Source organism: Podarcis vaucheri (genome assembly GCF_965113315.1).
Source record: "Podarcis vaucheri genome assembly, chromosome: 13".
In the NCBI taxonomy this organism is placed as follows: domain Eukaryota; kingdom Metazoa; phylum Chordata; class Lepidosauria; order Squamata; family Lacertidae; genus Podarcis; species Podarcis vaucheri.
This window is the reverse complement of record NC_138751.1, coordinates 10,922,332-10,948,294: the sequence shown is the minus strand read 5'-3', so window position 1 is coordinate 10,948,294 and position 25,963 is coordinate 10,922,332. Positions and strand designations below refer to the sequence as shown.

At 48.1% G+C, this 25,963-nt stretch overlaps 1 protein-coding gene across 4 annotated transcripts in view; it reads right to left on the bottom strand.

Annotated features, from left to right (window-relative positions):
• The window catches only part of CHD8 (chromodomain helicase DNA binding protein 8), a 69,335-nt gene that overhangs the window by 38,923 nt on the left and 4,449 nt on the right, over nt 1-25,963 (bottom strand). For all 4 annotated transcript variants that reach the window (XM_082195727.1, XM_082195730.1, XM_082195728.1 and 1 more), the window contains 10 exons: nt 11,927-12,825; nt 10,624-11,004; nt 8,227-8,603; nt 8,013-8,127; nt 5,343-5,537; nt 4,954-5,022; nt 2,911-2,966; nt 2,055-2,172; nt 1,841-1,924; nt 272-409 (listed from right to left, as the gene is read on the bottom strand). In XM_082195727.1, the coding sequence (XP_082051853.1) occupies nt 272-409; nt 1,841-1,924; nt 2,055-2,172; nt 2,911-2,966; nt 4,954-5,022; nt 5,343-5,537; nt 8,013-8,127; nt 8,227-8,603; nt 10,624-11,004; nt 11,927-12,688 (2,295 nt within the window). In that variant the 5' untranslated portion in view covers nt 12,689-12,825. The remainder of the gene's footprint in view (nt 1-271; nt 410-1,840; nt 1,925-2,054; nt 2,173-2,910; nt 2,967-4,953; nt 5,023-5,342; nt 5,538-8,012; nt 8,128-8,226; nt 8,604-10,623; nt 11,005-11,926; nt 12,826-25,963) is intronic.

The following is a 25,963-nucleotide window of genomic DNA, read 5'->3' as shown; positions in this document are numbered from 1 at the left end:
ATATCTCATTTTCCTCTTAAGTAGTTCAAAGAAGCATACATGGTTCTGTCCCACTCTCTTTTAGCCTTACAACAATGAAGTAAAATAGGCTAAAAGAAGTTGGGCCAGGGATATATTTCTTGGAGCAAAGAAGCAGGTGTTCCAACATTACCCTGAGCCAAAATTGCAACAACCACCTAATTGCAACAACCACAGAAGATAAGTCCACGCAGCAGAGAAGTCCACGTATCAAGAATTCTGGGGGAAGGGGAAATGCAGAGGTGTCACTCACCACGCGCTTCAGCTCCGGGTGCCTAGACTGGATGCGTTTGAACTCCCGGACCTTCCCCTCATCCACGTCCTCTTTGAGTTCCCACGTACTGTCCTCGTAGGGGAGTGAACACCACTTCACCAAGTAATAGATCACCGGCTGCAGAGCGTTCAAGAGACATGTGCATGCTTAGGGTCCATTTGCAAGCTACAATAGCCTCTTTATTTAGTCAATAGATTTTTTATTTTTTGCACCTGTACAGCTATATTCAGAGCTGCTCAAGAACAAGCAAACTTTTTTCTTTAAAAAAGAGATAAAAGGTAAAGGACCCCTGACAGTTAAGTCCAGTAGCGAACGATTCTGGGGTTGCTGCGCTCATCTCGCTTTACTGGCCGAGGGAGCTGACGTTTGTCCGCAGACAGTTTTTCCGGGTCATGTGGCCAGCATGACTAAGCAGCTTCTGGCTAAACCATAGCAGCACATGGAAATGTGGTTTACCTTCCCACCAGAGCGGTACCTATTTATCTACTTGCACTTTGATATGCTTTCAAACTGCAAGGTGGGCAGGAGCAGGGACCGAGCAACAGGAGCTCACCCCATCGCGGGGATTCGAACCGCCGACCTTCCGATCAGCAAGCTCAAGAGGCTCAATGGTTTAGACCACAGCGCCCAATAAATAACAAGATGACAAATAATAATAGTAATTATTATTATTAAAATAATAAAGAACTCCTTTAAGAGAATCTAGTCTTTTTGTTTTAAGACAGTCTTTAAAAGAATCTTTCCCCAAAAATATTTTTTTAAAATAATTCCAGTAGCAGCTTAAAGACCAACTAAGTATAAGCCTTCTAGGTATGAGCTTTCGTGTGTATACACACTTCTACAGATACTCTGAAGCAGAGGTCGCTACCACCTTTTATTGCTATCAATAAAAAGTGCCATGAAAACAGACAAAGTCTAGGAGTAAGCAGTGTGTGCATGTCTATCCATTTCAAAAGCAGCAGTATACTTCAGAGAACATACACTACTTTTCTGTGTATTAGACTACAATTTTTCTTTAAAAAGTAGGTTAAAAATTTGGGCTCCTCTTATACATGGATAGTGCACAGGGGGGACGTTGAAGCACAGGTCAGGCTGGTGAGCGATATTTGGTAATCGCCTCTAAAAAGAGCTCAACAACTCTGGGCAATCACCCCCATTTTCTTAATTTGGAGTCCCCCCAAATAGGGGGCATGTTATACACGGAAAAATACGGTAAGTAGTCATCACTGTAAAGCCCCTCGAAAGAGATACGTCTTTAACATTAATGGGAAGGAGTTAGGACCTGGCCGATCTTTCCCAGGACAGGAGTTCTACAATTCTGGTGCTACCACCAAGAAGTCTCTGCCTCTTGTGCCCGCCTGTCAAAGCTCCAGAGGTGGTGGGACATAGGAAAGAGCCTCTGAAGCCAATTGACAGACTTGGGGGGCAGGCTGAAAAAGGAGCTGGCTGTTTTTGAAAGCACCCAATCCTTCGCCCCAAGGAATCCGGTCACAATCTGCAACAAATCCTCCTGCAGTGCCCCCAACCTCCTCCAAGACACCAACACACCTCCCCATTGTCCTTGTCAATGCTGTGCGACTCGTCTAGGATGCGGTCAACCTCCACGTAGTCTGGATTGAAGGGCTCCTCGTCCTACGGAGACAAAACACAGGAGGTGTGGGCAAGACCTGGGTGTGCACTCCATAGAAAGAATCTGGGAGCTGGGCTTGCTGAGGACCTCAGCTTTCTTTCCTCTTGAAAAAGCGTCTAGTCCCTTAGGTACCTCGTGAAAGAAGTGCCTCATCTGGGCCATTTTGGTCTTAAAGCGCTTGAGCTTCTGGTGGATCCGCTTGTCTTTCTCCAGCTGAGCGATGGTGGCCCATTCGCAGTGCAAGTAGGAGCTTGGAGAAGACGCAGAGGCAGGATGTGGTTTGGGGTAGGAAGCAAGGGAGAAAGAGAATAAGAATACATTGAAAATCTCCAGGATGACCATAAAAGGGGTACCTAACAGGAAGGGGAAATACTCCCTGTGCGGCATGCGCAATCTATCAATTCATAAGCAGGTTGGATGACCATCTGCCATGGATGCTTTAGTTGAGATTCCTGCATCGCAGGGGGTTGAACTAGATGACTATTGGGGGACCCTTCCAACTTGATTTGCTCTGGCTCCTCCTAGTGTTGTCCTCCCTGCCTCTCCCCCTACTACAGAGATACCTTGGTTCTCAAACAGCTTAGTTGTTGAACAAATCGGCTCCTGAACGCCGCAAACCCGGAAGTGTTCCGGTTTGTGAACGTTTTTTGGAAGCCGAATGCCCGACGTGGCTTCCGCTTGTGCGCAGGATGCTCCTGCAGGCAATTGGAAGCTATGCCTTGGTTTTTGAATGGTTTCGGGAGTCGAACCAACTCCTGGAATGGATTAAGTTTGAGAACCAAGGTAACTGTAGTTGCAATGGGCATCATCCTATACAACAGGCATCGCCTTTATCCTCGCAATCCCAGTGGGAGGGAAGTTAGGCTGAGAGATCGTGATTGGCCCAAGGTCACACAGAGCGGGGATTTGACCCCTGATCTCCCAGGTACTAGTGCATCACTCTAGCTGCTACAGCACAGGCCCTCACAAGAAGCCACGTCCTACTCACTAGTTCTTGTATTTCACGAAGAATTCTTCCGCTTCTGTAAACTGTCCGGTGGGAAGCTGTAAATGGGAGAGGGTGGAAAGTGAAATCAGAGAGCCAAAGAAAAGGAAACAGGGATGTAATAGTTGTGGCAGGGTCGGATTTAGGTTTGATGAGGCCCTAAGCTACTGAAGATAATGGGACCCTTTATATGTCCAGCTGTCCTTTGTCAACAACAAATTGCCACTGTTTTTTTGTGTTTAATATATGCTATATGGTAAGTTATGGACCTAATACAGGCTTCCTCAACCTCGGCCCTCCAGATGTTTTTGGCCTACAACTCCCATGATCCCTAGCTAGCAGGACCAGTGGTCAGGGATGATGGCAATTGTGGTCTCGAAACATCTGGAGGGCCGAGGTTGTGGAAGCCTGACCTAATAGGTATCTAAAGCCCTTCGCACATGTTGCTATGCAACCAATCCATGCAGAATGTAGGCACCCTATATATAGAAATGAGCAAACCAGTGATATTTTAGGGAGCAGGCTAGCAGGCAGGGCCCATTACTTACCTCATAGGAGCCTACACAACACAAAACACTGTTGCTGTATTAGGTTTTATTTATTTGGTTTGTATCTTATATTTTGGAAATGTCCATCCAGTTTTTTTTTCTTAATTTTTTTGGGTGCCCCCAAGAGAACAGTGCCCTATGCTATAGCTTGTTTAGCTTATAAATAAATCCGGCACTGGTTTTGCGGAGGGTGGAAGGAAGGAAATGCGCACAGAACAGAAATGATGCACAAAATGTTGTCTCTGGCTATCAGCCTCTGATGCGTTTGGGCTCACATATGATCACATACAAATATATACATACAAAATCATCCCTCTCCCTCACGCTTTGTCACCTGATTTCCCATGGAGTGCTCTTCCCCCACCCCAATACCGTTCTTTCGCTTTACCACTCAAAGTGGTTCTACTATAAGCCAAGGATGAGGAACCTCCAACCCAGAGGCTTAATTTGGCCCGTGAGGTCATTTTCTCCTGCCCGGCCTACACCTGAGCCATGGGTCATCAGGTGTGGGGCAGGTAAGGTTGTACCCACAAAGGAATGACCAGGAGCCTCATAACTGCACTTTCAATTGCTTTATAGAACGTGAGCCCAGCATTCAGCACATCTTCGCACTTCCCAAATAGAACTGATCCCTGCAGAAAGCAGGGCTTGTGGTCCGCTAAGGGCAAGTCCTGCTTTTGGTAGGAGTCTTTGCTTTGATTTCAAGCCGCAGCTGCAAAGGAAGCATTAGGAGTGCCCTTTGTGTGTATTCCCAGATTGTCTGCTGAAGTATGAACTTGGGAACTACTTGATGCCAAACTCCAGGGAGGGCTGGATTTGCTTCTCTACCACTGCTACAAGGTAAAGGTAAAGGGACCCCTGACCATTAGGTCCAGTCATGACCGACTCTGGGATTGCGGTGATCATCTCGCTTTATTGGTCGAGGGAGCCAGCGTTTGTCCACAGACAGCTTCCGGGTCATGTGGCCAGCATGACTAAGCCACTTCTGGTGAACCAGAGCAGCGCACAGAAACGCCGTTTAGCTTCCCGCCAGAGCGGTACCTATTTATCTACTTGCACTTCGTGCTTTCGAACTGCTAGGTTGGCAGGAGCAGGGACCAAGCAACGGGAGCTTACCCCGTCGCGGGGATTCAAACCGCCGACCTTCTGATCGGCAAGTCCTAGGCTCTGTGGTTTAACCCACAGTGCCACCTGCGTCCCTGCTATAAACAGTGTTTATATAAAGTGGTGACTATAGCACCACTGCTATAAACAGATGAAAGAGCACTGGGGTACGCAATGGAGTTAACTACGCAGCTAGTCTTCTACGGGCAACACCAAGACTGCTTTGAAACAATACTGCCAAAAGGCGCCACTATTGCCTTAGCGAGCTGTGGCGTTGTGTAAGCTGGAAGAACAAGTCTCTATAGGGGAATAATAATAATAAATGGGCAGGAGCTAGCATGCTGCAGGAAGCTCATCTCTTCTCACCCCCCTGTAGCAGATAAAATGTTCTCACCTCCTTCTTCACTACCCGCATGGATAGAACTTTGTCCACTATAGCAGCATCTTCCTCACTGGGGTTTTCCTGTGGAACAGAAAGGATAGAGAGAGGCAATTAAATAAGGAAGAGAAAGGCAGCCTTGATGGGCTCTCTGACCCTGCATCCTATTTCCAGTAGCGGTTAACCAGAAACCTCTGGGGAGCCTGCCAAGTAGGATCAACCCTCCATCATTGATTTGCCCCCTTGGCACCTGATAAGATGCACACTGCCTCTGTACAAGGAGGCTCTACTTAAGAAGCACAGCTAATCATCACTGATGGGGCTCCACTACACGAACCGGTATATAAGCTTATTCCACAGCAAGGATGGGGAAGGGAAGGAGAGGACCAGACAAGAGGCCTCACCACAAAAAACTGCATGGAAGGCAGCGTCTCCCCCTCGGGAATCGGCTCCGGAGCAGGTGGTTCGGGGGCTGGCGGCTGCTCGGCCTTGACAGGCCCCGTCACATCCAGCTCTTCGTCGTCCTCGTCATCCGTGATCTTGATGTCCAGGTCCTCGGTGTATTTCTTCCGTTTCACCTGACGGTTCGAGCGCCGCTTCTGCAGGGAAACATAGAGTATATCAATACAGTGGTACCTTGGTTCTCAAATGCCTTGGTACTCAAACAACTTGGAACCCAAACATTGCAAACCTGGAAGTAAGTGTTCCGGGTTGCAAACTTTTTTTGGAAGCCAAACATGCTCCGTTTTGAGTGTTACGCTTCTGATTTGAGTGCCACACTTCCTTTTTGAGTGTTACGCTGAGGTCTGTCTAGTTTTGTTATTTATTTCATGCTTTTGTTTTGGGGGCTCTTTTTTTGTTTTGTTTTTGCGACTGTGTGGAACCCAATTCAGCTACAGATTGATTCTATGACTGCAGTACATTGATTACTGCTTTCATTTTATCGATCAATGGTCTCGTTAAGATAGTAAAATTCATGCTAAATTGCTATTTTAGGGGTTGCTTTTAAAAGTCTGGAACGGATTAATCCGTTTTACATTACTTTCCATGGGAAAGCGCGCTTTGGTTTTGGAACGGATTTCCGGAACGGATTAAGTCTGAGAACCAAGGTGGAGCTCTGTGGACGGCCTTGTTTGTGAGAGCTGAAGACAAAACAGTCCCCGCTTTCACAACACAAAAGATTCCAGAGCTGAGAGAACGCAGCTGGGGTTAAGACAAACATTCACTTTGTGATAACTATTTTTTACTGAAACTTAGGAAGAACGCTACAAATTTAATTTATTTATCTCATTAAATGTATACACTGGTTGATTGTTAAAAATAATAATAATAATAATAATAAATTTTATTTATATCCCGCCCTCCCCAGCCGAAGCCGGGCTCAGGGCGGCTAACAACAATAAAACAGTACAAAGGTACAACATAAACAACATTCTAAAATCATTCATTATAAAAATTAATTAATTAAAGCCACTAGCAACCATTGGGCCAGAGCTCTGCGAAGATTGCCGAGGGAGGGAGTCAGGCTGTGCCCTGGCCAAAGGCCTGGTGGAACAGCTCTGTCTTGCAGGCCCTGCGGAAGGATGTCAAGTCCCGCAGGGCCCTGGTCTCTTGTGACAGAGTGTTCCACCAGATCGGAGCCACAGCCGAAAAAGCCCTGGCTCTAGTTGAGGCCAGCCTAACTTCTCTGTGGCCTGGGACCTTCAAGATGTTTTTATTTGAAGACCGTAGGTTTCTCTGTGGGGCATACCAGGAGAGGCGGTCCCGTAGGTACGAGGGTCCTAGGCCATATAGGGCTTTAAAGGTTAAAACCAGCACCTTAAACCTGATCCTGTACTCCACCGGGAGCCAGTGCAGCTGGTATAGCACCGGGTGAATGTGATCTCGCAGCGAAGACCTCGTAAGGAGTCTCGCTGCAGCATTCTGCACCCGCTGGAGTTTCTGGGTCAGTCTCAAGGGCAGCCCCACGTAGAGCGAGTTACAATAATCCAGTCTGGAGGTGACCGTCGCGTGGATCACAGTGGCTAGGTCAGGGCGAGAGAGGTAAGGAGCCAACTGCTTAGCTTGGCGGAGATGGAAAAATGCCGCCTTTGTTATAGCTGCAATCTGCGCCTCCATGGAAAGGGAGGTGTCGAAGATTACACCCAAACTCTTAACGGACGGTGCTGGCACTAATTGCGCCCCCGCAAGAGATGGGAGTTGCCCCCCCAATCCCATATCGCCCCGTCCCAGCCACAGGACCTCTGTCTTCGAAGGATTTAGCTTCAACCGGCTCCCACGTAACCATCCAGCCACAGCTTCCAAACATCTGGTCAGTGTGTCTGGGGCCGAGTCAGGATGGCCATCCATCAACAGATAGAGTTGGGTGTCATCGGCATACTGATGGCAACCCAGCCCAAAACTCCGAACAAGCTGGGCGAGGGGGCGCATAAAAACAAAACAAAACCCTCAAAGCGGTTTACAAATATGAAAAAACAAAAACATTCTCAATAAGATAAATTAAAAACAATGTCTGAAGTTAAAATAATAGATTTAAAACAGATAAAAAAAATCACACCAGCTTTCTACATTTAAAAGCAAAGCAAAACACCTCAATTTTCTGTGTAATACATATAGGCGAGGTCTGGGTTATTTGGAGCCAAAAACACAGAATGATAAAGGAACAACTATGCAAACCCTTTTAAATGCTGCAAGTACTGTATAATCCAGGGGTAACCAACGTGATGGCCTCCAACTCCCATGAGCCTCAGCCAGCATAATCAATAGTCTGGGGTGATGGGAGCTGAAGTCCCCAACATCTGGAGGGCACCACATGGGCTACCATTGGTCTATGCCTTCTCACAACTCACTCCAAGAAGCATGGGGGATCCAAAAGTCAAGCCAGGAAGACTTGACCTTTGCAATAACTTTGCAAACAATTAATGACAGGCTCCTGTGCCGGGATGTCAGAAAGATTACGGAGCATGATGGGAATGTTGAGTAACTCAGGATGCTAATCCACAAGAAAACCAGAGCTGTTCCTCAAGCACACCAATACATCACTTGCCCCAGACATGCTCCCTACCCGGCCTCACCTGCACGCTGCTCTCCTCCTCCTCACGGGGGGACTGCGCCGGCATGACCTCAGCGTCCGAGTTGTCCGAGGAAGCGTTCCGTTTCCGCTTCTTCCCTACGACTGGCGTGATGGTGCTGTGAAGAAGGAGAGAGAGAGAATGAATGAGAAATGGGCTCGCCTTCTCGAGAGGAAGGGAGGTGGGACGGAGGATCCTGCCCCATCGCCTTTCTCACCTGGGCTTCCCTCTTCCTTTGCTCTTCCCCGATCCCCCCTGGCCCCTGCCCTTGCGCGGCCGCTCTTCCTTGGGGACGCGGTCGCCTCCGCCTTTCCGGCGACGCTTGCGCTCTCCCGTCTCCTCAGGGCGCACGCTGGGAAGCTCGTCCTCGTTCAGCACGCGGGGGATGTTCTGCTCGCCCCGGGCCCGAGCCCGGGCGATGGCCTCCGCCACAATCCGGTTGGCCTTCTCCTGCTTCTTTTGGTGCTCCAGCTTGCGGGATTCGTCCGAGCTGCTCCGCGCCGTCCCGCTGGAGGAGGGGAGGGCGGCCACCTCGCTACTGCTCAGCACCTTCACAACTGAGAGCCCAGAGGAGCTGCCCTGCGATGAGCTGGCCTGCAGGCGGGGTGGGATGGGGAAGTGTTACAAAAACAGATGCACGTTACATCCAGGCAACAGCATCCTGGTCTGGACAGAAGGCCAGGCTGACAAAAGCTGCACTAACAAAGGACCAGCATATCCTACAATAAGGATGGGGAACCTGCAAGCTTCCAGATATTCAATAATGACTTTGGCCCTGTAACACTGGAGGAGCATCTCCCATCATTCAGCCCTGACACTGAGGTCCAGCTCCGAGGGCCTTCTGGTGGTTCCCTCACTGCGAGAAGTGAAGTTAAAGGGAATCAGGCAGAGGGCCTTCTCGGTAGTGGCACCCGCCCTTCTGTCAGATGTCAAAGATGTAAATCATTACAGTGGTACCTCGGTTTAAGAACAGCCCTGTTTAAGAACGATTCAGTTTACGAACTCTGCAAAACTGGAAGTAGTGTCCCAGTTTGCGAACTTTACCTTGGTCTAAGAATGGAACCTGAGCGGTGGAAGGGCACTGGCGGCGGGAGGCCTCATTAGGGAAAGCACGCCTCAGTTTAAGAATGATTTTGGTTTAAGAACGGACTTCCAGAACAGATTAAGTTTGTAATCGGAGCTGCCACTGTATACAATGCAACCTTCCATAGACACCTGAAGGCAACTTTTAAAGTCAGATGTTCTGCTGTGTTTTTGTATATTCTGTTGGAAGCTGCCCATAGTGGCTGGAGTAACCCATGTCAGATGGGTGGTGTAGAAAAATTAATAACTAGTACTACAAGTCCCATCATCCCTCAGCAATTCCTTTGCTGACTGGGACTGATGGGAGTTGAAGTCCAAAAACGTTCCTTAGGTTTTCCACCCATCAGTAGCTAGGTAGATTTCGGCAGCATATGAACAACAGGATTCAATACGACCTTAACAGATTGGAGAAATGGGCCCAAGCTAACAAAATGAATTTCAACAGGGACAAATGTAAGGTTCCACACTTGGGCATGAATAACCAGATGAGCAAATATAGGATGGAGGACACCTGGCTTGCCAGTAGTACAGGTGAAAAGGATCTAAGGGTCGTAATAGACCACAAGCTTAACAGGAGTCAACAGGGTGATGCAGCAGCAAAAAAAGCTAGTGCTATTCTAGGTGGCATCAAAGGAAGTCATAGTGCTGCTTTAGACTGCATTGGTCAGACCAAAACTGGAATATTGTGTCTCCATATCCCCCACAGCAGAGCTCAAGGTGGCTTAACAAAAAACATTATTTTTTTAAAAAATACAGCACAATAAAAAAAGTTGAGATTAAAGGTAGCCAACGAAAATTTCATCAAGACACACTCCAGCATTTTAAAAATTATTAATTTAAAAACTGAACACACTTATGCCCCAAAGGTTTTTGGAGGCAAATAGCAGGTTTGGTGTGTACCAGTTTCTAAAAAAGTTTTTTAAGAAAACCTAGGTGGTTTTATTTTTTTTAATGCCAGGGGTAAACGCTACCTACAATCACCTTCCCTTACCTTCCTGCTTCTGTTGTTTCCATGATTTATCACTCATGATCTCCGTGCTAAAGCAACTACAATCTGGCAGGCAGGGAATCCCATTTCCACACAAAACAAGTCCATGTTCAGTTCCGCATCATGTATGAATGCAAAACTGCAACAGCGTTTCCCCCGCAATTTTGTCGCTGCCTGCAGTTTATTCTGGTTTTGCCGTTCACCAGAATGCAGAAGGAAGGCCTAGCTGCGACAAGGCATGTCTCATTCAGTTAACGCTCTGGATTTGGAGATCTCTGCAAACATTGTCCACACATTTCCAAAACTATCACGAGAGCTAGAAATTTGCTTCTTCTTTTTTTTCCAAGCTAAGGCAGAGATTCCCAAGGGAGTTGGATTGTGCCTCTGCTAATCTGCTAACATGACCAGAGCTCCCCGACCCCCAGCACTCCCAAGGGAACTAATGCCCCTGCGGTCCCCATCATGATTTTCACTGGGTGCTCTATAGCTGTCGTATACCAAGATACCCCCAAAGCAGAAGTGTGGCAGAAGCGCTGCCCTTACCTGCGGCTGCAACACAACTTTGAGGGGGACTGTCACTCTCTGCCCCGAACCGCTCACCACCTGGGCTTGCTGTACGGAGGACACACCCAACGTCCCTTGCTGGCCGGAGGAGGTGGGTGGGGGCTGTTGCAGAAGCTGGATCTTCTGGGTCCCAGGCTGGCCGCCGAGTTGCTGCTGTCCGGGCTGCTGAACTTGGAGCTGGATGGTGACCACCTTGGCTGGCTGCCCTGGCGCGCCCTTGGCCTGGCTCAGGGCCGCCAACTGGTTCCCCTGGAGTACAATCTTGCCCGGCAGGCTGCCCAGAACCACGTGGCGCTGCCCTGGGGCGCCTCCACCCGCCGGGGGCTGCTGGAGGACCAAGGTGATGCGTTTTGACTCACCCTGTAGGGAGGAAAAGGGGATTCAAGAGCCGTAAAAAAAAATATCTCAGCACCTAATACATTAAGAAGCTGCCACTCCCATTAAGGAAGGTTACTCCGATATACCATTACAGTGGCGAGATTCTTATATACACGAAAACGGAAAGAATCAGCCCTACCCACTAGATGGACCAAATGTTCGATTCTCAGTATAAGGAAGATTCCTATGTTCCCCACACCTGGTCTAGAGGCTCCTGAATTTCTAGTGACCCGCTAGCCTTAGAGCCAGTGATCCAGAATAAGAAGAAGAAGAAGAAGAAGAGTTTGGATTTGATATCCCGCCTTTCACTCCCTTTAAGGAGTCTCAAAGCGGCTAACATTCTCCTTTCCCTTCCTCCCCCACAACAAACACTCTGTGAGGTGAGTGGGGCTGAGAGACTTCAGAGAAGTGTGACTGGCCCAAGGTCACCCAGCAGCTGCATGTGGAGGAGCAGGGAATCAAACCCGGTTCACCAGATTACGAGTCCACCGCTCTTAACCACTACACCACGCTGGCTCTCTAAGGATATAAAGGAGCTGCCTTGTATTGTTCCATCATTGGTAAATATTGTGCGGTGCTGTATAAACAGCTCCTCTCTCAGGGGAACCTCTCTCAAGGGTAGCAGTTCCCTCTGTTGTTGGACTACAACCCCCATCATCCGTGAACACTGGTCCTGCTAGCTAGGAATGATGGGAGTTGTAGGCCAACAACAGCTGGAGGCCAGAAACACCAGGTTAAGATGAGAGGTGGGAACTGGCCCAAGGTCACCCAGGGGGCTTCGTGGCCAAGTAGGGATTCAAACCCTGGCCTCCCAGGTCCTAGTCTAACCGTGCCATGCTGCCTGGATCAGTATCCCACCCGAGCCGGCCGCCCCAACACACCCGACCGCTTCCTGCTTGCTCACCTGTGCTGGAGTAGAGGTCAGAGTGACGGCAGGCTTGAGGGGCGTGGCTCCAGTGCTGCCCCCCGGCTGGCTCTTGATGGGCTGGAGCACCAGCTGCTTGACGGGCCGGCCAGGCTGTACCAGGCGGTGGAGTGTGGCTGGGGCCCCCGCTCCAGGGGACACTTTGGTGGCCAGCACCGCGTTGCCCGAGACGATGGAGACCCCCGGCCGCAGTGGGGTGCCTGTCAGCACCTTGGCGAAGGTCACTTTGCCCCCGTTGGCGGCCCCGATGGGCTGGGCTTGGATCTGGGCCACGTGGGCCCCCGTCACCGAGCTGCCTGCCGGCGCTTTCAAGATGACAATCTTCGGGGCCGCAGGTGGGGCTGCCGTGACAGCGGCGCCTTGCTGCCCTCCGGCAGATGAAGACGGCACTGCAACTGTCGTGGTGGTGGCAGAGGAGACGCCCATGAAGGGGTTGCCCTGGCTGAGGACTTCCTGGTCCTGGGGGGCCTGCAGGAGCCCCGGCTGATCCTGCTGCGGCAGTTCAGGCACAGCCTCGGGCTGCGCGTCCGAGAGGGGCAGGGCCTGCGGCTGGGGAGGCTCAGGCTGTGCAGGGGCAGGCTGCTCTTTGGCGCCCCCTGCCAGGGAGTCCAAGGCACCGCCTGGCAGCCCCAGGGCCTCCTCAATGGGGTCTGGGGCCCCCTGGCTGAAGCTCTCATCCGTCAATGAGTCCAGGCCGAAGAGGTTAGGGTCATCAAAGAGGTCCATTATGGGGTCAGCCATGGCAGAAGAGAGAGGTTCGGCTGCTGGCTGAGGGAGGGGGCTGTCTGGAGGGGCCCCTCCCCAACTGCAGTGGTCCAAGGGTCACAATCAGGTGGGGTTGAGCCTCATGAAGCAAGAAGAAGGCAGTCTAGAGCTGGCTGGAAGGGAGGAAAGCGTAGGGCTTTAAGTAAGAAGCAACACAGCAGATTTCAATATCCTAGAGTGTCCAAAGGCCACTAACAAAATACAGCTTTTTACACCTGTTCCAGTCCCAGAATCTCTCTGCTTTGTTCCCCCCCCCCACAAATTAAAACACACAACAGCTCTATCAGATTACATTCCAGTAGCACCCATCAGTAGAAGCACACACCTCTCTATGCCCCCCAACCCCGCCAATCGCTCTTCCCATCTCCTCTTCCAAGTTCGAAAATTCATAGGAACTGGAAGTATCTGGTTAGTTCATTTAGAAAGGAGCAAAAAACAGGAAAATTTAACTCTTAATACCACCAGGCATGCATAGAGAGGGGATAGGCCAAGCGTTTGCATGGGCCACATCTGAGCATTGCCCTCCTTAGGAATATCCTGTGCAACAAACAATGACCTTCTAGAATCCCAGGGCTCAAATGGCCCCCAGCTTTACATGCAGAAGGTCCCATGTTCAATTTCTGCTTTCTCCCAGTAGGAAGGCCCCTGTTTGAAGCCCCAGAAAGCCACTGCCAGTCCATGGCCACAATATTGGGCTAGAAGTGGGAACAGAAGCGCCTGTTGGATCAGGCCAACAGCCTGTCTAGCCCAGCATCCTGTTCTCATAGTGACCAAGCAGATACGCCAAAGGGAAGCCTGCAAGCAGCACCTGAGTTCAAGAGCACAACATCACTCTCCCCTCCTGTGGTTTCCAGCAACTGGTCTTCAGAACATTGCTGCCTCTAACCAGGGAGGCAGAACATAGCTAGCAGTTGGCATAAGGTAGCTTCCTATGTTCCAATTTACTTGGAACTCCTTTTTAGTAAGATATGCAGATAATAAAACACAGGAGAGTGGTCATTTCCAATTCAAATAACAGACCCCCAGAAGGCGGCTACAAACTTTCAATCATCCAATGCGCAACTCAATGGCTTCTCCTGTCTATTAACAGGCACCATCTTCAAGGCATTCCATTACCACCCACTCATTTTTGCTAGAGCATATCTGAACTCTTTATCTGGTAAAGATCTAGGCATCAAGCGGCAGCATTGAGAGCACGTGTAAATGAGCCAACAGCTTAAATTAAACATATTGGGTCCAATGCTAGTCCTATTGAAGTTAATAGATAGGACTAAGTTAAATTCATTCATTTCACTGGGACTCCTCTAAATTGGACTTAGTTGGGAGACAAGCCTGAACATTTAAAATGGTGGAGAACCTGCATAAGGATCTAAGCCATGGACAGGGGACCTGGGGCCCCAGGCATTGCTGGACTCAAACTCCCATCTGTCCCAGCCAACATGGTCAACGGTGAGGAGTGGTGGGAGCTCCATCTACAAGACCACAGGTTTCCCATCTAACTAGAGAAACTAACAACCCATTGCTGAGAACAGTGCAGAAAGAATTACAGAGAAACATAGGAAGTGCTTACACAAATAGGACTCAAGAGCTTTGGTTCATCTGGCACACTTCTGGCAGTGACTCCCTAGGGCAGGGTTGAGGAACCTGTGGCCCACCAGGCGATGCTGGGCTATAACTCCTTGGACACTGGTCAATAGAAGTTGGGAGTCCCAATAACATCTGGAGGACCACAGGCTCCCCACCCCTGGTTTAGCCCACAGAAGTAGCAGCTGAGTCCATATCATTGGTCTGGAGATACAGTGGTACCTCGCAAGACGAATGCCTCGCAAGACGAAAGAGTTTTCCGTTTTTTGAGTCGTTCCGCAAGACGAATTTCCCTATGGGCTTGCTTCGCAAGACGAAACGTCTTGCGAGTTCTTGCGAGTTTGTTTCCTTTTTCTTAAAGCCGCTAATAGCCGCTAAGCCGCTAATAGCCGCTAATAGCCGTGCTTCGCAGGACGAAGAGACTCATGGAACAGATTAATTTCGTCTTGCGAGGCACCACTGTCCCAGATTGACCCATGGATCTTCTTGCATTCAAATGATGTGCTCCACCACAGAGCTACGACCTCCAGTTTCCTAGAGTTTCCTAGAGTGGTCAGTTACTCAGTTTATGCAGAGGCTTCTCATTTGGGATCACTGAACCCAGAAAGGCTTGGAAATCTACAGCAAGCGTCGTCATTTAGCAGTCACCTGAAGGCGTTCAGGGCTACACGTCAACACAATGCCCTCCAAATAGAGCCATGTTCATCATGGGATCCCTGCCTAATTTGCACTGAGAATATGTGCCACACAATTTTTCAAAAATAGTAACGAATCACCCAACGCAGAACAGAAATAAAGAATTTGTTTCAAGCATCCAAGCGCAAAGAAGGGCAGAGAAGAGTTTTGGAATAATGTCTTCCAGGATAGAGTGCCCGTAGGGGAAAAGGTGTAGCTCATTGGTGCAGCAGGTCCAATCTGCAGCCTCCTCAATTAGGGCTGGCAAACACTCCTCTTTGAAACACTGCAGAGCTGCCAGTCAGTGGAAACAGCACTGAGCTAGAGGAACCAATTTTTTGACTCAATATGAAGCAGGAACCAAAGGACTCAGTGTCTCCCAACAGTCCATTATATCTTTTCATAGGCAGAGAATTCTTTTACACAGGAAGGCATTGAAAAAATGCAAGCTTTGCCCCCCCATGTGCCCTCTCTGCCACATCCATCTGCAAAATTAGCACTGCTACAGGTGCCACTCGTTCTGCAGTTGTAAGAAATTGATCTTTTTGTGTGGCAGCACCTGAACTTTGGAACTCTCCACCTGTGGACATCAGGCAAGATGCCTTTGCTGAACTCTTTTTGGCACCCGCTAAAAAACATTTTCATTTATGCAAACCTATCCGGATGTGTGAATGTCAATGGGTTCTGATCTTTTTCTAGTTTACTAACAATGTTAATTGGTTTTAAACTTTCAGTGGCGGTTTTAATATTTCTTGCAGAAAGCTTTAGAGGCTTTACTGCAATCAAGTGGTATATAAATGCTGTTAAATAAATGTACAGTGGTACCTCTTGTTGTGAACGCCTCTGGTTGCGCATGCTCCAGGTTAGGAGGTCTGCTAACTTGGAAGTAGCTGATCCTGGTTGCGAACTTTGCCCCAGGATGCGAGCGGAAATCGCATGCCAGAAGCACGCACACGCAGGAGACACGATTAGCGAAAGCGTGCCTCATGTTATGAGTGATTTCCACTTATAAATGGACCTCCAGACCAGATTCCATTCGTAACCAGAGGAACCACTATAAGTTCTAAAGTGCAAAGCCCAGCAATTCCCATACCCCCAAAACCATGCTTATGTTATTTCTGACATATGAATGGGTCCTAGGAGAAAAGATTGTGTGAGGAAGGACAATTAAGAGGTTCTTCTCTTAAAATCATTATTAATAGTTAGCAACAATGCACTCTCTACCCCAAACAGTTAGTGGAAGAGAAATTTGCCTCTCCAGGGATGTCTATATCTCTTGGCAATGCAACTATATCCGCTCCAGGGAAAGGAGAACAGGACTTTGAGTCAGCTTTGCACCATCCTCCTTGTGGAGAGAATGCGTTCCTGTTCTTAGAACAAGTGTGGATGAGCCTGATGACAGCTGCAGAAACGTAACTACTTCCAGGGAAATGTTATCTACAGATTTTCCCTTGCAAGGATTGCCAAAAAGCACCATCTATTCTAAAAATCCCTAAGCCAGATGCAAAAAAATAAAAAAATAAAAATGCAACATTAAGGTATATTCCAAACTGTCCTGTGATACTTGGATGAAGGTCAGTATAGAAATTAAATAAACAAACACAATAAAACTTTTTTAAAAAATAACCCAAATAAGAGAGGACAGGATTATTGAAATAAAAATTTAGCAACAACAGGGCCCCATATTATGGGCCTGGCAAAATGAGATGCCTCTTTAAAAATTGCATCTGAAGCAACTGGTGGATGGTCTGCGAGTGGCACAATTTCTGGTGGAGGAGGATGATGTAAAAATAAAGCAAAGAAGTTGTGGTTGCTTCTGTGCATAGCAGGCTATTCCAGGGTTAAACTCAAAGCCAAAATGTGTTTCTGTGTATCCGATCTTTAACCAGTAGGGTTGGGTTTTGTTTTATTTTTAATTAGCCAGAATGCATTGGACAGGTGCTTGTTAGATTCTCTGCAATTTTGGAATCTTTTCACCTTACTCCTTAATTCCAAGGACACAAGAGTTGCTTGTCCTGGAAAAGCCAGACAGAGACCACATCACCTAGGGGTGCCCTTCAACACAGGTGGGTGCCATAGTGCCCTCCAGAGGTGGGAAAACCTCCATGAACCCTGAGAATCAGCCACGCCTGCTGAGGCTGAAGGGAGCCTGGAGCCTGACCACCTTTGGAGAGACACAGTTGGAGATCCTGCTCTAAAAGATAGGAATGTCCATTGACCAGTCGGCTAAGGTGTATCATCTGCCTTTCAACTGACCAATGAGCTGATTTAATTTAATTTGCATATTATCAAAAAAACCATAGAAGAGGTCTTGTAAGGGGGTGGGGAGAAATGCAAGAAGGAGATCTGAGGATGCACAACACCTAAAAGTTAGCAAGTCATTGTCAGGAGGAAGTACTCTTTTCTGTGTTCCCTTGCTCATGCCCAAAGTCAGGTGTAGCTAAACTCTAGCCCTCTAGATGCTGACAGACTCCAACTCCCATCAGAGTCAGGGTGAAAGGAGTTCTAGTCCAGCAGCAATCACCCCTGACCCTTCCAGTCAAGACACCCAGACCAAAAACAGCCTCAAGAGAAAAAAACAAAACGGAACAAGTGGGCCTTTTAACTTGAAACTATGAATTTCCACTCCCCCTGCTTTCCTTGGCTGTTTTACTGATTTAAACAGCCCCCACCAAAACAACATCCATCCCCTTTCCCCCATGCACACCCTTTTTCTTGGGGTGAGCATCCTTGTACCCCATTTCTTATCCTCCTCACACCCCTCTAGTTATTTCAAGGGCTTTCTCCCATCACTTCGCATCTGCCAACAAACACAATTCTGGACCCCTGCACACCTCTGAACTGAATCCCCTGGCCTCCCAACACTTCCTTCTCTCCCCCTGCCTAGCTAGCCTCACACCAGGGCCCCTGCTTCTCCCTCCAGCCCACCTGGCGGTTGTTTCTCCTCCATCCATTTGCACCCACCTGCCCCAACATCCTCCCTCCACCCAGCCTGGGCTTATCCTTCCTCCCCCAAAGCCTTGCCCTCCGCCTGTCTGCACACCTCTGCCTTCCCAGCCCAATGCACCCCATTCTCTGCACGCTGCAACCCGGCATGCCTCCCCCACACCCTCTTCCATCCCCACGGAGCTCCCTACATAGCCTCTCTGCCTAAACCCAAATCCACCCCCAGCCGTGAACCCCGGCACCTCTTGAACCCACCATTTTTCTGCAGCCCCGGCGTTCCTTCCGCCTGGCAGCCAAGCTACCCCTCCCCTTACAAGCCCCACACCGTGCCCCCCTCTTTACCGCCTCATCCGAGTGCCAGCTCCCCCCTTCGCCTCCTTCCACCTTAACCCCCAAACCTGCAAGCCCCAGTCCTCCCCAACCCCCAACCCCGCCTCCCTGCTGTCTCCAGTTTCGGCGCCGTCCCCAAGCCACCCCACCCCGCTTACCTCCTGCTACCCACAATCCGCCTCCCCTCCCCCCTCCTTGCTGGAAGCTGCCTTCCCCCCTCCACCCCCAAGGTCTCCCCATCCGATCCTGGATCCTACCCAGCCCCAGAGCAGCGGCAACAGCTCCTCCTCCAAACCTCCGGCGCCTTCCTTCCGTGTGCAGGGAGGGAGGGGGGGCCAGGCCCAGCCGCTCTCTCTTCCCACTCCCCCCTTCAGCTAGCCAGACACAGAGTGCCAGCCAGCCTCTTTCCTCTGCTTCACTGCAGAGAGAAAGAGGGGCTGCCCCCCTCCCCTGTCACTGCTCATTTGCATCCCTGCATCTCATGTGTGTCTGTGGAGGGGCAGAAATACATCCCATCGGCACAGCGGAGCATTTCGATATAATGGCACAAACAAATGGCACAAAAAACGACACCTCCCCCCCTCCCCCCAATTTCTATGTGCCTATCATAGAAATACCTATCATAGGCCTATGCATACATACATAGGTGCATTTATCCTGGCTGCTTCCTCTCCCACCCCAAACCGCTGGGGTATCCATTTTCGAAGGAGGGGAGCCCCACCACACCAGGACTTACGTCCACTGTGATTATTCAGTGGCACACTTTAAAATAATAATAATAATAATAATAATAATAATAATAATAATTCTCCATCCACTTGGGTGCATTGCATGCATTATGTGTACTGTTTCAAGGGCTCAAAAAGTAATTAGAATAATTTAAACCAGTCACTTGTATGAGCGGCTGATTGATCTCTCAAATTTTGCTTATCAGTAAAGGCAACCATTCTGAAGCAAGAAACTTACTTTTTTTAAAAAAACAAAACCCAAGTCTACAACCGATGATGCATGCAAGCTAGAGACATCACCTAAGAAGAATCCTTCCTCCCTGTCAGAAAAGAGACAATAACTCTATCCGCAGTTTCATTAAGCGCTTTTATTAAAAACACTCCCCTCCGTAACTTTTCTCCATTTAATTGGGAACTCTCTTGGCCAATTCAACTGAAAGATGAAAAACTACCACCCGTATCAGTCGTACGAATTAAAAACTACTCCTTCAACACTCCCAAACAACAGTGTTCATACACATGTATGGATGCCAAACACTTTGTCCCACAACAGAGGAAGGGTAGGATCCTGCTGGGGCATTTTCCACAAGAGGAGCACCCCCCCTCCCCCGTTTCACCTTTGGATATATTGTTTATTCAAGTACATGCATTTTCCCCCTCCTAAATATATTGTAACATTAATACCAGCATTTTTAAAAAATCATATTTTTTTAGGCGGCTTGAATTTGGCTCATAAGAGGGAGATGTGACGATATAGAGCTGGTGAGATGAGGATATTTACTGCTCCCCCACTACATAAATTCACATGACTTGCTCAATCCGGATCACCCTCCTTGCCAAAGAAACACACACAATGCAAACGTCTGGATGCCTCAAAACACTGAGCGGGTCCAGAATCTATGTCACAGAGTTCTGCAAGTCAATCCTCTCCCCTAGATAGTAAGGTAAGGGACCCCTGACCATTAAGTCCAGTTGCGGATGACTCTGGGGTTGCGGCGCTCATCTCGCTTTATTGGCCGAGGGAGCCAGCGTACAGCTTCCGGGTCATGTGGCCAGCAGGACTAAGCCACTTCTGGCGAACCAGAGCAGCGCACGGAAACGCCGTTTACCTTCCCACCGGAGCGGTACCTATTTATTTACTTGCACTCTGACGTGCTTTCGAACTGCTAGGTTGGCAGGAGCAGAGACCGAGCAACGGGAGCTCACCCTGTCGTGGGGATTCGAACCGCTGACCTTCTGATTGGCAAGTCCTAGGCTCAGTGGTTTAACCCACAACGCCACCCGCGTCCCCTAAATAGATAGATATATTTTAAAAAATCGGTCCCAAATAGGTAGTCTCCCTTATATCTACAGTTCACATAGACGAGCAAGTTCTGTTCACAGATAAGTTAACCAAACAGCACATTTCCAGCAATCAAGGAAGCTTCCTGCACAATGGGAGCTTCGCAACGCACACCACGCAAAGCCTTTCCAAACCATGAGGATATATCCCATCTGCAAACACCCACCAAGTAGTCCCTCTTCAGAGAGAGAGAACCTTCAAACTATGTTCTCAATGAATTGAAGCAACAATCTAGGCATCCCAAATGCAGTGGCAGCTTGGAACAATTTCTGATCACTCCACCCCAAATTTAGTTTCACGTCCCCTGGTTTCCAAGCACAGTTCAATTGCCAAAGCCCTAAAACAGGAATGGGGGACCTGTGGCCCTGCAGATGTTGCTAGACTACAATTCCCATCATCCTTGAGCGTTGGCGATGCTGACTTGGGCTAATAGGAATTAAAGAGTCTAGACCATGACTTTAAAGCAATCTGATACCACTTCGACAGCCAGCGCTTCTCCTGGGAACTGCAGTTAAGGGTGCTGGGAATTGTAGCTCAGTGTATGGCAAACTACAGTTTCTTCTTTTGAGGGGGGATTCATGACTGTTCTTGTGGTATAAGTGTTTTAAATGTACAATGTAGATGTCACTCTAATTCTTGCCAGCCCCAATCAGGATACTCAATGGCCAGGGATGATGGGACTAAACTAAGGACTACATCTCTTAATATCACATGCTGGCATCACAAGCAGGTCTTTGGCCTGAACCAGCACACCTCGCCTTCTTATGTTCTTATGGTTTTTATTACTGGGTGGTTCTTGCTGCTTGGTAAGCTGCTCTAAGGAGAACATTTTTTAATGGTGAAAAGCAGCATGTAAACAGCGAACAACACACACAAGTTTTAGCTATGCCTTAACAACCTGGAAACATCCCAGGTAACTCAAGGTTGAATTTGGCAGTTACGAGGCAGCTGGAAGTTACGTTCAAGCTTTGCTTTAACTACCCTGTGTTGATACCATGAGGCTTACGGCCCAGGAAAATGCTGGATTTCTATTGCAAGTTCAGAGCAGCAATAATGAGGAGTCAGGAAGTCCCACGATTTAAGTCTCACCTCAGCAACAAACTCATCCGACAGCTTTCAGCTGTTCTCTTAGCCTTCTGAAAGGTGCAAACACAACTGGCGTACCTTGCAGGGATATTGTCAGGATTACAGATATAGTAGTGACGAAATGCTCTGAACGATCTAATGGTGTTCTATATTGGGGTGGCTAATCTGTGGCCCACCAGATATCCTTGGGCCCCAACCTACCCAACTTTGGAAAGGTGGTGCAAGGGCTCAGGCAACATCCCAGATCCTTCCCGCCTTGCAAGGTCTCCCGCAGGGTCCTAGAGCCCTTAATCATTCTTCCCAAAGTCCTGCAAAAGCTTACCTGGCTGTGGAAAAGAGGACTCTAGGACCCTGTCACAGCCCTCACGCCTCCTTCCCCGGCTGGCTTACTCTGCCTTTGAAGACCCTGGGATGCTACCAGACCCCTAGTACCACCTTCCCATGCTACCAGAGCCCTAGTACCACCTTCCCCAAGCCTTACCTGATCCAATACATGCATGCATGGGTGTTAATAAATAGACATTTACTTATTTCCTCCCCCTGCTCAAAGCTGCAATCTAGTAAGTTAAATAAGCCTAAGATGAGAGTTATCTGTTGTATTTTTGATGCCTGTTCACACCGGGGTGTTTTTTTTTTTGTTAGGTAAGCTCACCGAGACTTGTAAATTTTATCATGTACATTTGTTTTCAAAATCTGTTGATTTTTATCTATATTCGTAATTTTATTCTGCCTATTTTAAGCAAGCATTTTATAACGTGAGCAGGATTTGAAATATGAGCATCGGCATCAATTATTAAGATAAACAGGTTAAAATGGAAGTATTAGATGTTATACATGAAATCTGCAGCATTTAAGGGTAAATATGGAAAGCATGGTGGGGACGGGAAGTTAATGGATAAAGAAATTTATGGTCTACGTCAAAATCTGTAAAGTTTTATTTATTTATTTTTGGTGGAAAAATAAATTGAAAATATAAATAAACAAACAAGCATTTTATAACATTTTGTGTAAACCGCTTATGAGGGTTTTTTTAATTAAGTGGTACACAAATCTTACTAAATAAATATGTTTGGAGCCACCCCCCTGCTTGTTGGCTTGCATACCACCCCCTCAAAATAAAAAAAAGAAAGATGGGTAGATCACTGCCAGTTGCTTTATGCTGGGAGTACATTGCGGCCTCTAAGGAATTGGACTTGGCTGCACTAGAGGAACACAGCTAGAAAGATACCTGTGGGATAAATTCACTTTTAGTCACAGAGTCGCATAAGTCAAAGGATCTGGGAAAGGCATGTGTCCGTGTTTTCTCCCTCAGTACCTGGACACGTTCTGGTTAAATCTGTGATGAAAATGTAACTTGTGAACAATGATAATATGCATTACCAGCGCCACCAGGTAAGACTGTCTAAAGTTAAAGCACTTTAAAATTCACCTCTGATTGGGGAGAAAGTGGCTTATTCCGGCATGAGACTGCATATAGAGTTGTTAATTAGTTTTTCCCCACTTAAATCAATGAATTTAAAAGGTGCCTAGTGTCAACTGGATTAGGCCCATTCCCCTTAAGGAGAGACAGAGAGCTGTCTGCCTTGTGGCAGACTAAAACACAACTTGTCTTCTGGAATCTGGCCTACTAGCCACAATAGCCATTAAAACGTCAATGTTTCAAAAGCTCTGATCACCAGATGCTGAGGATTAGCAGGAGGGGATGGATATTCCCATCATGCCCTGCTCCTGAACCTCCCGGAGGCATCTCACTGGCCACTGCCAGCAGACACTGAGCAGCCTTGATGGTCCAGCTGTTTGAACTCACTTGGTGATTAGCCAAATCCAGTTCAAAGCTCAGCTTCCTTTGACACTTGGCTATCACCAGGTCACGGGACACGAATCCTTCAGAACGTGGCCTGAAACCACTGCAACTTCATTGAAGCAGGATAGAAGATGCAGATTAATTCTAGATTCCGACGGGTCCAGTGCTTGCATGCGGACCAGGGCACATGCAGGACGTGAACCATTTACTAATCCATTTTCGTCAACTTTCCGAGTCAACTCTGTGCGGTGGGATAAAGAGAGCAGGCAACGGAAGCGAGGGGAGTGGGTGTGTTTCATTCCATCTTAATCTCAAAGAGAGAGGATGGGGGGGGGGAGGAATTGGATGACCTTGAAAACAATCCTTGGGTTACAAGGAATGCCTGCTGAGCGGAGGATGCAAACTAGGATTCTAATCCCGTGTGAAATTCTGCAAAACCAGGCGTGGTAGTTATGCCAGGCTACAATCCCACACAGGAAGTGTATCACTTCTCTAAGAGGAAGGGAAACGGATCGCAGCTCAGAATGCAACACACAGATGCCCCTCATTCACTTTCCTCTCCGTTTTAAAAACTTCACCTTATTCCTTTCATTCCTACCACCAGCAAACATTGAGGCAAGTTGCCTCCACCCACCTCAATTTGCTCTATATTGCTACATCAGCATCTTTGCCCCTGAATCTAAAGAGGAAGACTGGGACTGGCCTCATTTTCCCCTGCTTTGGAGAAGAAAAGGGGACAAACAATGAAAGACATCAACAGCTCTACTCACACACGTATGCAAGAACAAAACCCTACTTTAAAAATTACTCTAGCATTTTGAAGGCAATTGTGTTCCCCATTCTCTCTCCACCAACATTTTAAATCGCTGCTTCCCATTTTAGGCTATTTAGCAAAGATTGATGCCGCTAATATTAGTATTAAGGGGCTGCCGTGAGCCAGCATATTTCCTTCAAGCAGCCATTATATGAGACCCACCCCCGCGAGCTACCTATTTGCAGAGGGCTCCGGGGGGGGGGGGTAAACTTGGCAGTTTACCGAATGTGCAGAAAACTAAAGTCCCACTAGGATGGGCCAGAGATTTTGCCATGCACCCACAATTTCTTGTCAGAAATTACTGCTGGCATTAACTTTGTTTTGGCAAAATCCTTGGTATGTGCAGAAGTTCATGGACTTTTAAGCGATATTCCTGCGGTGCAAGGATGAACAGATGGACAATGAAAGTGGATCCCGTGAGCCCTTGTAGTTGCCAAGAGACTTACACTTACACAAGGCTAGGAAAATAAAGAACCCATCATCCACTATTTACTGCCCTTTCGATGCTTAGCCATGTGTCTTACAAATGCAAAGCTTGTTTGGCTATCTATTTGGACATATAATCCTTGTGTAAATATATATTTAAGTCAAGAAAAAGTATATATGTGTCAGTGGGTGTGTAACTTTATATCTGAAGGAAGACTAATTCTGAAGATTTCCTGCCAGCGGTGTGACACAAAATGACACCTATTTTACCCATGTAAAATACTTTATTCTAAGTACGTCGATCGCAATGTGATGGAGTTTACTGCACTGTGCTCCCAAGAACTACCTTGCTGACAGATCACTGTGAGGAAAGACAGAAAGCTAGCTCAGCGACCCTCCTGCAAAACTACATGCTACCTATCAGGGAACAGCACAAAAGAGCTCATTGGTGACCCTGTCTACAATTAGTACAGGATCAAACCCCCTCACAAGTTCTTCACAGAAATGACAGATCGGGGCTCCTTTTATCCTCTAATCCCACTTTGCATTTATGCAAACTGACACTAGGTAGGCCAGGCAAGTGGCTTATTTGCAAGCCCATATTAACACAGCCCACTTTCCTTCCAGCAAACCAAGAAAGCAAGAAGATGATCCTGCTGAGTTCAGGAAGGACGAGGCGGACCACCTATTCCAACCCCCTGCCCCCAAGGCAGGAGCAACTTTGTCACATGCCAGCCACCTTGTTCAATGCTTTTATTTATTGCATTTCTATCCTGCCCTTTCTCCCAAAGGAGCGGCAATGCAGTGAACACATCACAATGGGAATACGACAAATGAACCCCTTCCTCTTTTCAGACTTCAAGAGCAGCAGCCTTTCAGGAGAGCATGGAAACTGACAGTGTGCACACAGCTAACACTCCACAACCAGCTGTGTCCATGGCTCCATCTGCACTGTCTCTGCAGAGATATGCACAGTGGGAACTCGGGGAGCTTCACACTGGGCCAACAGAAACATGGGAAGCTGTGTTACAGAGAGTCAGACCACTAGATCCATCTAGCTTCATACTGTCCACAATGACCAGCAGCAATCCTCCAGGGTTTCTGAAAGGGGCCTCTCCCTGGAGATGCTGGGTACTGAACCTGGGACTTTCGGCATTCAAAACAGGCTGTCAGCCAACTTCCAGAACCCCTGTCCCTCACTGCTCTCAATGCCCAGTCACTTTACCTCTCCAAGCAGACAAATAGTGACCATATTGCAGAGATTAAGCATCCTTCTTCCTCTTGGCCTTGCACTCTCCTTCTGGGCAGCTGGTCTGGACTTGGCCCAGGAGAAGAGGACAAGCAAAAAGAGCAGTGGTCACAACAGCAAGGAGGTGGTGTGCCCAGCTAGAACATTTCATCCAAATAACAACAATAGTAAGGTAATTATTATTTATACTCCACCCATCTGGCTGGGTTGCCCCAGCTACTCTGGGAGGCTTCCAACACATATAAAAACATAATAAAACACCAAACA